This window comes from Macrobrachium rosenbergii, chromosome 42, assembly GCF_040412425.1.
Source record: "Macrobrachium rosenbergii isolate ZJJX-2024 chromosome 42, ASM4041242v1, whole genome shotgun sequence".
NCBI lineage: Eukaryota > Metazoa > Arthropoda > Malacostraca > Decapoda > Palaemonidae > Macrobrachium > Macrobrachium rosenbergii.
The window spans coordinates 28,489,031-28,501,735 of record NC_089782.1 but is presented as its reverse complement, the minus strand read 5'-3'; the positions used below and the strand labels follow the sequence as shown (position 1 = coordinate 28,501,735).

Sequence of the window (12,705 nt, the reverse complement as noted above, 5' to 3'; positions counted from 1 at the left end):
GGAGTGGTGTGCTAGGCCTTTCGACTTATTGTCCTTTACTCAGCAGTCTGCTAAGTAAAGGACAATAAGTGAAAGGCCCAGCACACCACTCCTTCGTTTCTCTTTCCTTTGTGGCATTGCCTTTATTTATATATTCATCATGTTCCATATTTCCGTGACTCAGTTATGCATATGTGCAATCATAAGTATGGCAGTCAGTGGGTAGAACGCCCTAAAACGCCATCAGTTAGATTAACCTAAGGGCATTGTTCGCGAAGAGCCCAAAGTTAATCGTTGTCGTTCTTTCGTGTTTTGTAACCTGTAAGGAGAGTGGTACACCCAAAATGGCTCAAAAGAAACAAGTATTGAATCGAGAAAACAAAGAGTAGAGTAGAGTACCTACTAAGAGAAATAAGAAAATATGGAGACGTAAAGAAAGTAGGAAATATGGCATTAGAAGTAAGGAAAAAGATCTCTGAAACAGTGGTGGGCCCAACATTATTTGCCAACACATAGAGACCTGGAGCAACTTAACAGAAAACGAGTCAAACGCTCTAGAGCAAATGCAGTACAAGATCCTCCGAGGAATGTATGAACAGCTGAAGGGCACGCCCTACTGGGGAATTTTAGTGGAGTCCGGCATATGGCCAGTTGCCTATAGAATTGAATACAAGAAAATAATGCTATTCCACAATATTATAAATTCAGACAACAAAAGACTAATCAAAGAAATAGTAGAAGACCAGTTAAGAGCCCCCTACGGGCTGTGCTGGACAAAAGGCATAGAAAAAGATAGGTAAAAAGTATAATATAGATATAAGTGGAATGGGAAAATATGCCAAAAAAGAACTGAAAAAGGAAATTAAGAGAAGAATGACACAAGATATCGAAAAGACATTGGAAGAAAAGAAGAAAGAAATGAAGAAGCTGAGATTCATAGATAACTTTGAGGAAAATAAGTATCTAAGGGAACTAGAAACAAAGAATGCACGCTTAATAATGAAAACCAGGCTGAATATGTTGGACCTGAAAGCTAACTACCGGGGAAGATATAAGGATGAGGTCTGTGATAACTGCAGAATAGAGGAGGACAACATTTGTTCAGGTGTAAACCCTTACAAAAAATAGAAAACTTAACATTAGAGACTCTGAAAGCCCCGAACAGAAAACTAGTGGAATATATGAGAATAGCCATGAAAATAAAGGACGTCACCAACCCAGAAAACAACGGCACCAGTTAAAAAGTAATAGTAACGTAAAAGGGAGGAGTAATAAAAGTAAATAAATTCGAAATATTAAGTAATAACATCTGGGAGGTTAAGGGTAGGGTGCTAAATTAAATGAAAAACTGTTAAATGATATATATATATATATATATATATATATATATATATATATATATATATATATAAATATATATATATATATATATATATATATATATATATATATATATATATAATGTAAAGTAAAAATAAAAGTGTGTAAAATTGTATTCAAGGGAAGAAAGCTTCGCACCTCATGAGAATCGTGTAGTGTGCCCGCAACTGTGAGCGCTTAGGAATCAGGAACCAGGAACTGTATTTCATCAGACCCATGAGAAACGTTATTAAACAAGATTACACAAAATAAATCTCATTACAGAATAACACTCAATTAAACTGAAAAAGGATTACGTGAGAGCTATATACCAGTAGATTTCAGTGCACAACGTCTAAAACCGGCGGCACACACAAGTATGCTAGGCAATTGGTAGAATAAAAGAGGATTGCGTGAGTAGAATAAAACGGGAATACACAAAATAACTTCAATACGTAATTCGACAATAAATGAAATAAATAACTGCCTACATGAGAGTTATTATATAAAAAACTTTTTAAATCAAAATGCCTTAAGACGACGGCTCACATAAGCAATCAGTTAGTGGGTAGAATAAAACATGATTACGAAAAATAAAACCCATTACATAATTCAACGATAAAATGGAACTTGAAGAAACGCTTATATGAGAGCTACTACACAAAATCAAATCAATTCAAAACGTCCGAAACGCCCGCGCACAAGTCTAGCGGTTTGTGGGCGGGAAAAAACAGAATTACACATTATGAACTTTATAATATAATTAAAAAATAAATTTAACTCGAATAAATACCTATACGAGAGCCAATAAATCGATAGGTTTTAATGAAAATGACCAAAACGCCCCATTTTAGATGAACCTTAGGGCGTTGGTCGCTAAAACCCCAAAAGTTAATCATTGTTGTTCTCTCGTGTTTTGTAACTTTTATTTGATTAGGCCCCTTAAAGATGTCGTTCTTTTGCCTCCTTCAAGAATTATACAAATATTTCGTGAAAGGTGAGTAGCTAGAAGTTAGGCCCACGTTTAATTAATCCGTACAACTTAAAAGATATTGAAATTATGATGATTTTAGGCCTAAATATAGAGTTAGATGAGGCAAAACCTGACCATTCCTTACGCATTCCTATAAGGTTCGTCTACGTAATATTTATATTATAGAGGCCTAGGTTAATTATAACCCTATGGCATGAATGGTGTCTTGAAATTGGTATTTTAGGCCTATTTCTGATATGTGAAATTATATACTTTTACTTAAATAGGCCATAGCCTTTATTGACACCGTGTTTCTTATGACAGTAAACTCTTATGGAATTACTTTTGCTCAGAGAATTTGAGACATTTTATTATTTACGATTTATATTTTCATGCTCTAATTAGTTGTCAAATTCTCCTAAAGACTAGGTTATTTGAGCCTTATCATTTACTTGGGTAGAGTGCAGAGTAAGGGAACACGAATTACCCTACATTGTGGGGGGGGCGATCCAGGGGGTCCAAAGCCCCCCCCCACCAGGTTAGAACATAATGTAGAACTAAGCATTAGCTCCATGTCGAGTATTTAAAATTGACTTTTGCTTTAGTATTTTGGTTGCTTATCAAGAATTTACCGTAATTTTTTGTCGCTTGACTGTAATTAACCTGTAATTAACCTCAGAACTGATCGTTTCCCATTGAGCATGCCTAGTGTTATAGGGGAACTTTTTGTAAAAAACTGAAGTTTCCTTCATCCTGGTGGTCTGGGGGCCGGAGCCCCCCCCTCCCCCCCGGCTAAGTAACAAAACCTACTAGGTTAGATTAGGTTAGGGTACGTTAGGTTAGTATGGTTCCTTTTACAATAGATTTCCAAAGCCAATCCCTCCTTGAACATATGGAACCCTAATGTCTTGTATTCGCGGAGCCGTTCCAGACAGTCCGTGCGGATCTAATGCTTAGAAATACCAAAAGAAATACCAAAACTGAAAAAATATTGTATATGCATAATTCTTGCCAACTAATATTTATCACAATAAAAATAAAATATATGTAAATAATTGAGGAATTTTCGTAAGTTTCAATTTTGCGAAATGCGCTTAGGGACATTTGATGCCCCCAAGGTCTAGGTCTAGGCTAAACGGCGAAATACATTTGACTCCCGAAGGGCTAGTACTGAACATAGGAAAACAGTGCAGATGAATCACTGTTTCGCCGTGTTTAGTACCAGCCCTCGTGTGGAATTGGAATTTGGACCGGAAATGAACTTTTACCTTATTATGTGCGATGCTTGATATTTTCATGCTCTGATTAGTTGTCATATACTTCTAAAGCCTAGGCTAATTGATCCATATGATTTACTTGGGTAAAGTGCAGACTTACGGGACACAAATTACCCTACTTTTGGGGGGATGGGGATCCAGGGGGGCCAAAGCCCCCAGCCAGGTTAGAACATAACATATAAAATGCTGGTAGATCTAAGCATTAGCTCCGTGTCGGGTATTTCCTTTAAAAGTGACTTTTCTTATAGTATTTTGGTTGCTTATCAAGAATTTACCATTATTTTTTGTCGCTCAACTGTAATTAACCTGTAATTAACCTCAGAACTGATTATATCTTTCCCATTGGGCATCACGTTGAATGCAGAGTAAGGGGTCACGAATTACTGGATTGGTACAGGGTGGGAGGGGGAGCCAGTCTAGGACTCAGCATCCAAGGTTAGGCTCAGTAAAGGTAGCTTAAGTCTGGTTAGGTCATATTCCCTCTTGAAATGCCTACTATCCAAGGTTACAGTAGCCCTGACCCCTTACTCCGCAATCCCTCCATTTTCCGACTGGGTTTTGCACATCCAGCCATTTCTGGTATTGAATCCGGTGTTGGCTTGGAGTCTAATTATCAATAGAATATTTCCCTTCAGTAAGAGAAATTGTGTTTATTTTACAGTCAGAGCATTAGCGTAGAAAACACAAATCCTTAGCTTACCATACACCTAGCCCTTCACGACATCTAACAATTATGGCAGATCGCATTGGGGAAACTGGTTTTTTTGGATGTGAAAATGGCCCTGCAAAATTTAGGGAAATACAGGGCTGCATCTAAGCTATTCTCAGACTAACCTAGGTGCTGCCCCACGTGATACCCCCCCCCCCGACTTAACGTGACGGAGAGCACTGTGAGCCATGCGTAAGCATTGTCCTTTTACTTCTCCTAACCTAACCTAGCCTTTTTGGCTTGGAAATTCTATGGACCTTTGTTGAAATGTTTTGCAGTCAATACAGTGTTACATACAGGGGTACATCTTAACCTTCCCTGGCTTAGCCTGAGTTTCCCCAGCTTAGCCTGAGTTGCCTGCATCGCTAAAAGCCACCCACTTCTCTCCCTGAACTCTTTTAATCTTTGCTAAAAAAGTGCAGCAGTGCTACTTACAAGAATACATCATAACCCTCTTGTTTTAATTGTCATGAGGCATACTGAACAGTATAGACCTCACCAAATGCCCCCAAAAAATCCATTATTCCTCATCCACAGACATTGTCAAATACAGTTGTTACCTTACCAGTTAGACAGTTCTTGTGGGCTTTCCAACTGTATTTCTTGTTAAGTATCTCTCCTTTTCATTGCCTTGCACCACAAAGCAAAGTAATTGTATCTTCACTCAGTAACAAAGGAAATTCTTTGAATCAGTTTCCTCTAAATCAGGGAAATATAACTTCTACCTAAATTTACGTCTTCCATGCCAAATGACTAAATACGACTTATTGCCTATGGTAAAAGATAAAGCTGGATTTAAATTAGAAAAGGGTAGTCACATTATCAGAGCATTTACAAGTATGTGTGCTGAAGCCATATTTTAGACCCTGATGATCATGGATCATTGTTGGTTTGTGTTATTTGAAAATTTCATGAGTATTTCTACAAAAATCTCTGTAAGTAAGTAAGGTAAGCTCATAGAGGTTTGGGTTGGTTTCTTTGTGATGATTAGGCAAGGTCGTTTTGTACTTTTTAGGATACAGTACTTGTATATATTGTGACACTATGTTCTACTAGACCACTGCTTTTTTTATTCTCATTTGAACTAGTGGATCTTCCTGTCCATACCAGTTGGTCTAGCACTGGACATAGTATCAGTATACATTTGTTCTTGCATGTTCTGTTATTCATATTACTGTGCACTTGCAATGCGATGTTAGATCCTGATGCATCTGGAGGTTTTAATCCATACTTTAACTTGAGGTTCTGTGTTCTGAGAAGTAGTACAGGGGTGGAACTCTTAAATTTTGAAAATATATTTAAACTTAAGTTGCTCAGATTTAAAATCTAAGTCATTGTCATTTGATAAATAGAAGGAAGAATACCACACATTATTTTAATTTTCACCCTTGTGCTCCTTTCAGAATACTGCTGCTATATGGTCCATTAGCCAACTAGACCCTTGAGTGTAATTGTAATTTGTTCCTGCGTCAGCTTCGAGACATCGCCATGGAAACTACCTGGAAAAGCTTATCTGTGAAATTAATAGACCCCGTCAAATCCACCATCAAAGACTTGGGTTTTAAGCGTATGACACCCGTCCAGGCAGCCTGCATTCCGTTGCTCCTCAGCCACAAGGACGTTGCAGCAGAAGCTGTCACTGGTAGTGGGAAAACGTTAGCTTTTGTCATTCCTATCATTCAGATTCTTAAACAGCTAGATACTCCCCTTAGGAAACATGATATTGGAGCCGTCATCATATCCCCTACTCGAGAGTTGGCTACTCAGATATATGAGGTGATAGAGAAGTTTTTGGTGCATGTGCCTGAGCTGACAGCCATGCTCACTGTAGGTGGATCATATGTTGGCGAGGATATCCAGGCATTCTCTGAAAGGGGGGCTCACATTCTCATAGCTACTCCCGGCAGGCTAGAGGACTTGTTCTCCCGCAACATCGAAAACGGTCCAAGCTTTGCTGCGGGAGCGAGAAGATTAGAAGTTCTAATTCTCGATGAAGCAGACAGGCTTTTGGATCTAGGGTTCATGACCACTTTAAATTCAGTCTTTGCTTATCTGCCCAAGCAGAGAAGAACAGGCCTTTTCTCAGCTACTCAGACTTCGGATGTTATCAGCCTCATACGTGCTGGTTTAAGAAATCCCCTCCAGGTCAGAGTCAAAGACCACGAATCCGAAAGCGATCAGAGAACACCGGCAACTCTTCAGAACTACTTTATGGTTTGTCAAACTGAAAAGAAGTTTGACATCTTAGTTGCACTTTTGAGGGAAAGGACAAAGGAAAAGACAATGATATTTCTTCCAACTTGTGCAAGTGTCAAATACTTTAATGTGTTGTTACATAAATTGCTTAAGAATACAATAGTTCAAGCTATTCATGGCAAGATTAAAGAAAAAAGATTCAAAATTTTTGATGATTTTAGGTCTTCTGAGTCGGGTGTTTTGCTGTGTACTGATGTAATGTGCCGTGGTGTAGACATACCAAAAGTTGATTGGGTCATTCAGTATGACCCACCATCTAATGCTGAAGCATTTGTTCACCGGTGCGGACGTACTGCACGTATTGGTAATGAAGGGTCAGCAGTTTTGTTGTTGATGCCATCTGAAACCGCTTACGTTGAGTTTATTAACATTAATCAGAAAGTCCAACTGGATCCCTTGGAAAAGCCCAAATCTGTTCCCTCTTTAGTCAAGAAAATCCGTAATCTTCAAATAAAAGACAGAAGTTTAATGGATAAGGCCAACAGAGCGTTCGTGTCCTACATACAAGCATATTCAAAACATGATATCAAATTTATATTGAATATTAAAAAACTTGATTTTGGTGGTGTTGCAATGAGCTATGGTTTGTTGAAGATGCCAAGGATGCCAGAACTGAAAGGTGTTGCTGTGAAAAATTTTGAAGCCATTGAGCTCGACATAAATTCTGTAAAGTATAAGGATAAGGAATTAGAAAAGAACAGACAAAAGAAATTGAAGGACTTCCAAGAGACTGGGAAATGGCCGGGACTGAAGCAGGCGCCAAAGCCAAAGAGTCAGCCGTGGTCCGAACAGAAAGACAAAGCTTTAAGGAAGAAGAAGCGCCAGGAAAAGAAGCAGAGGAAGCGGAAAGGGAACAGGTTGACGGAAGAGGAGATGGAAGAACTAGACGAAGACTACCGAATGTTGAAGAGGAGACGAAAGGGCAAAGTTTCAGATGTGGAATTTGATAATCATTTTGGCATTGGCGATGATGATGAAGTTGACGAGTGAAGTTTTACTTTGATTTGTGGTATGTTTATATGACAGGTCATAGATATTTTAGTATACAAGCATACAGACAAAGAAGTATGTTATGCAGGCATTTTTCAGTGCAGTGTTTATGAGAAAAATGTCCTTTTTACTCTTAGAATGGCAGAAAAGTGGACAATATATTTGTGAGCCCACTCCTTATGTGGTCATTTGCCTAAAATTTTACAAATAAAAATACCTGATGTGGTATTTTGTACTGTATCTGCATATGTCATCATCATATTTGATGGATGAATGTAAAGTAATGTGTTTTTCTAATGTTTTGTTAAGTATGATTGCCAGATAAATTTAAACTCATAGATGGCTGACCAATGTACTTTCATTTGGTATATCTTGAATAAGCATGAGGAGTTGTGCAATATAATTATCAGTTGTCTCAAGCCTACAAACAATGAAATAGCACTGGTACATTGAAAACTTTACATCATTAGTGTCTTTCATGATTAGTAAATAGGAAATGTTGCATATTCTTTTATTGGTTTGATCTGATGAAATCGCTACATGCAGTAAATTGCGGTGATATTTCTTAAAAGCTGAAAGTTCAATTTGAATGTGTCATGTGAATATGAACTTTGATCCGATTCTATTTTTGTAATGCAGTAGCATGTAAATTTTGTTGAAGTATATAACACCTCTTTAGAGGTCAACAGTGGTTTTTGTTATCACTCTTTTACATAAAGTAATAAAAGTTTACTTTGTAGTTGTTTGTGTTTGTTGACCTCAGATAGAATGTGATTCTTAGTAGATACAGCCATTGTTTTGCAGAACAAATTCTGCAATCCTTGAAGGAAACTTTATAGGGTGACTAGAAAACAAGGTGAAATGTGTTCATCCTCATCACATATCGTTCTTGGATTAATAGTTTGCTTGAGAATTATTAAACACCTTATTTTTTCCTAAGTAGGTATGGTATACTTGTGCCACTTGATATTGTTGAGCACGTCTGGGTTCTAATATCTGGGGTGATCTGTGGCAGTGTTGCTTTGTCACTTGTTATCCATAGCTCTGGATCCAAGTATTAATGTGGTTGTGCAGCGATGGTGTAGAGCTCTCATAGTACCCTTGAATATTTTTGTCACATACAGTCAGTTTCTATCAGAGGATATTGTCCTGAAAAATTAAGGAGGTTAGGGACATATACCCTAGGTTTTTCATGTTCAAAAAGTAAAGCATCCATTTAGTCTTTTGATAGGTTTTTGATTACGAATTATGATTATATACCAATTGGCAATACCCCCTTCTTAGTCCGTCACACTATACGGACTGTGGTTGTGTGCTAACCTTGGTCCCTCTCATACTTTGACCACCAGATGTCAAAGACTGGATGCCACGAACATTGCAGGGTTACGATTTAAGCTGCCTTTTTAACCTTCATGGTCATTTATTTAAGCTTAAGGTAACAAGTGGTTAGTATATTATGGTGTACATTACTGAGTGCTTCAAAATTTTCAGTGTGTTAGCACATAGGATGTCAACCCAGTGCTTGGATGATTTGTGTCTTGGCCTTTAGATAAAATGAAAAATATCAAAGAGCAATGAGAGATACAGGTATTAATTGTGTTGTCTTTGCTGACAGGTAATAACCATTACAGTATTGGTACATACAGTAAATTATTATGATTATTATTATTATTATTCAGAACATGAACCTTATTTATATGGAGCAAGCCCACAGGGACCATTGACTTGATATTCAAACTTCCAGTGAATAAGGTGTTCATTTGAAAGAAGTAACAGAAGCCGATAGGGAATACAGAAAGAAGAGATCAGTTTTTAGAAAATAAAAATTAGTAAATAGATGAAAATGTAAGTAAATTATTAGAAGACAAAGAGAATTGTTTTAGAGTGGTAATGCATTGCACCTTTACTTGAACTTTCGGAGTTCCTATTGCACATCGTGATATGAACTTGTTAATTCACCTGAATATCAAGTGCTGTTGTCTTCTGCTGAGGGAATTAGAACTTAGGTTTTATTACACAGTGTTAATATAATGTTCTTGCTATTAACCTCGTTCATGTTTTAAGGTCAGTCCCCTGGAGATCCGTACGTTGACAAACTTCCGTTCAATCTGCACCATCGATTCAATTCATCAACCGTTGTAGGAAGAGCCAATGTAAGTTACTAGCATACTTTAGTTGTTTTTGCAGTAATATGACGTTCTATTATTTTTTCCTTTTAGGGTTTCATTCTTTATTTTGTACCTTGAAGACCTGAATAAGTATTTTAAATATTCTGTAGTGTTTGATATATTTTTGGAAATTAAAGGCTTAGAAACAAGAGAAGTTGTTGTCAAGTATAATATGTAAGATCTCAGTGCTTGCAGTGCAGAGGCAAGGAGTAATTTGTTTAACAATTATTAATTTAATTGCTGGTATGGAGCATGTGTAAGATTGTCTGATTTTTGGTAATGACCTTAAATTTTGGATATTGGGGATGTTTAGAAGACCCCTCTAAGAATTTTTGTTGTAGGTGATATTCAGCTAATTATCAGTACAGTACGTAAGTGCTAAACCATTCTTGTAATGTTACCAGAAATTCATTTTCACATTTGTCTCCATTTTGTTACTTGACATTAGAATCTTTTCTTAAAATATAATATGTTTTGATTCACAAGAAGTAACACTCTAGCACGTGTTCTCAAGAACTGGATAACAAAAACAGTAGCTTTACAAATTAAAGCACAGATTTCTTACAAACCCTTCAGTCATTGTAACTCCTGAATCCCATCTTCGATCATCCTTTTGCATTCCTTGTCAAGAAAATTCCTTCTCAAGGCCAGTAGCAGATGTAGAGAAGGATTTACCCTTGGCACTGGGTACAAGGCACTCCCAGGCATATCTAGGAATGGGGCTTATTTTTTTTTGTTGCTATCTGCTACACTTTTGTCTCATATACTTAATTGTATTTTGCTTTCCCTAAGAGAGGAAGGATTAAATATTTTGGTAAAGTGGCTGTCAATTGTAGTTGTAATTTTGTTTTTTTAACTCACACATCTGTAAGTTATCCATAGAGAAGCACCACAATAAATGGTTTTGGTGTGAGAGTATCAAGTTTTGACCAAGGTCAGTATGTTTTGATATAAAAGGACCATTACAGAATTTTACAAGGTACTGAAGTTATTTGCTTTTAAGTCAGTTTTACAAGCTTTTTATTTTCTTAGATATTTCATTGGTTGTGAGTGCAGACCAACATGAGTTAACTAATTTGTAACCGGAGAAAAGTCATATTGAACATTCTCGAGACTGCCTGGTGGAGAGGTAACTGCTAAATATTGATTTTACGTGACGAAAACAGGTACTGCTTTGACACTGCATCTCAGTAATTGTAACCTTGTTGGAGAGGTTATTCTTTGTTATAGGTCCTTTACAGTACGGTACATCACATTCTCTCGGGTGTTAATATTGCCTCAGTTTTTTTTTTTTTTCTTTGATTTCATCTAACCTCATATGTACTTTCATGTATAACAAGACGCTAGACCATTTCTGGTGCATTTTATGTAGCCAGCCAGTCTTATGAAAAAGTCCTTTTTCTCAGGTTTGATTGAGGTGTAATTTGAACATCCGTTCTACTCAGCGCATTCTTTAGCTTATTGGTACCAATTAAACTTTTTTGTAAAATACAAATCTCTTACAACCATATCACTAGTGAAGTAAGCAGCCCCTCTAATTTTTTATGATTTCAACATGATTTTCTAAATAAAGTATTGATTTGCATGGCCGAAGCTTTAAGTTCTAATTTACAGGAGATGCTGATCTTTCTAAACACTGAAATATGATTTTTAGTGTCCTTCGTGGTTAAGATTGTAATTGGTTAAGTAGTGGCAGGGTAAGAATTAAGGCTCATAGCATAAGTCCTTCATGAAGTAGGTTGACAATTGCCATTTTTGATTACATGATTGTATGCATTGCCCTTTGTAGATAGCGAAAGCAACCATGGCCCTTGTGAGTGTAGCAACTTTGGGAGCGTACATCGTAGGCCCTTCAGTAGTAACAGCTCTGTCTTCGACTCCTGCGCGTAAACTCAAGGAAAAGGAGGCAGGTGAAACAACCAGGCCATCAGACGTATAAATAAACATCTCGGGACACCTCGGTGTCACAACTCTTTTAAAAGACCAATACAGATGCCATCCTACTTACAAATGAATTACGTTCCGGACAGCCGTTTGCTTGTTGAATTGTTTGTAAGTTGGTTAAGTACAGTAGGACACAAAATCAATACAGTACTGTACGTTTTTTCATCCTAAAACACAATACACTGTACATAAAGTACTGTATGTACAGAATAGTAACGCAAAACAAAATTTGAACTTACTGATGGCAAAGGGGGTGCTCTGAACACAATTCTAATTTCCAATCCCGTTTGCTGGTATCTCAGAATGTTTATAAGTTGATTGTTTGTAAGTAGGGTGGTGTCTGCAGTTGATTAAAGTGACGTAGTCTTCCCAACAGGTCATTCTCATCTTTGAATCAGGATCAGCAAGTGCAATAGAATTGCAGGTTAAGATAACAAATGTTTGTTTGCTATTGGTGGCTTAGTCCCAGTACTTTTACTGCCCCGTGTCTAGTCATGCTGTAGCATTCTAGTACAATATTGTCTTGTTGTATGGTTTTAAACAGAGGAGAAGATGAAGCAAAGCGATGTCTTTGAAAGAACTGTCATGCTGGTAAAACTGTACCTTTCTTTACCTTTTAAAATAATTACAGGGTATTTAAAATTATTACCTTAATAAGAGTGAAGAATTAATATATAATTTTGACTGTATATATGGATAGAGCTTCACCTTTTATTAAAAAATACTATATATAAAAACTTATGTTACAAACATTCAGGTTATAGTATAGATTTATCAGACCTAATTTACGTTTTGTTAAATCGGGTAATTTCAGTAAGTCTGGATTTTAGAGTAGAAATAATTTGGATGGGATTTGTTTAATCTCTCTCCACTTCAGTAATTGCTTCTTTAGAAAGTCTCGGAAGACATGCAGGTACTATTTATATAAGATTTATAGAAAATGTGAGAGTGCTCATTTGATGCAGCGGTACTTGAAACTGTGTAAATAAAGTTTAAGTCAAACCTTTTCGAGTTTCATTAACTTTTTACCTGCAAGAATGTGATCATTAA

At 36.9% G+C, this 12,705-nt stretch overlaps 1 protein-coding gene across 2 annotated transcripts; it reads left to right on the top strand.

The window, feature by feature from the left end:
• Positions 1–2,225: 2,225 nt before the first annotated feature.
• Positions 2,226–12,660, top strand: LOC136828123 (ATP-dependent RNA helicase DDX55). 2 transcript variants are annotated; one of them, XR_010849935.1, is made up of 3 exons: positions 2,228–2,335; positions 9,608–9,696; positions 11,501–12,660. XR_010849935.1 is itself a non-coding variant. In XM_067085916.1 (2 exons), exon 2 carries the CDS (start codon positions 5,786–5,788, stop codon positions 7,541–7,543), a length of 1,758 nt encoding a protein of 585 aa, XP_066942017.1. In that variant the 5' UTR covers positions 2,226–2,335; positions 5,701–5,785; the 3' UTR covers positions 7,544–8,282. The 2 variants fall into 2 exon arrangements, 1 of the variants encoding a protein (XP_066942017.1); XM_067085916.1 differs by lacking the exons at positions 9,608–9,696; positions 11,501–12,660 and adding an exon at positions 5,701–8,282 and having other exon boundaries at positions 2,226–2,335.
• Positions 12,661–12,705: the final 45 nt, after the last annotated feature.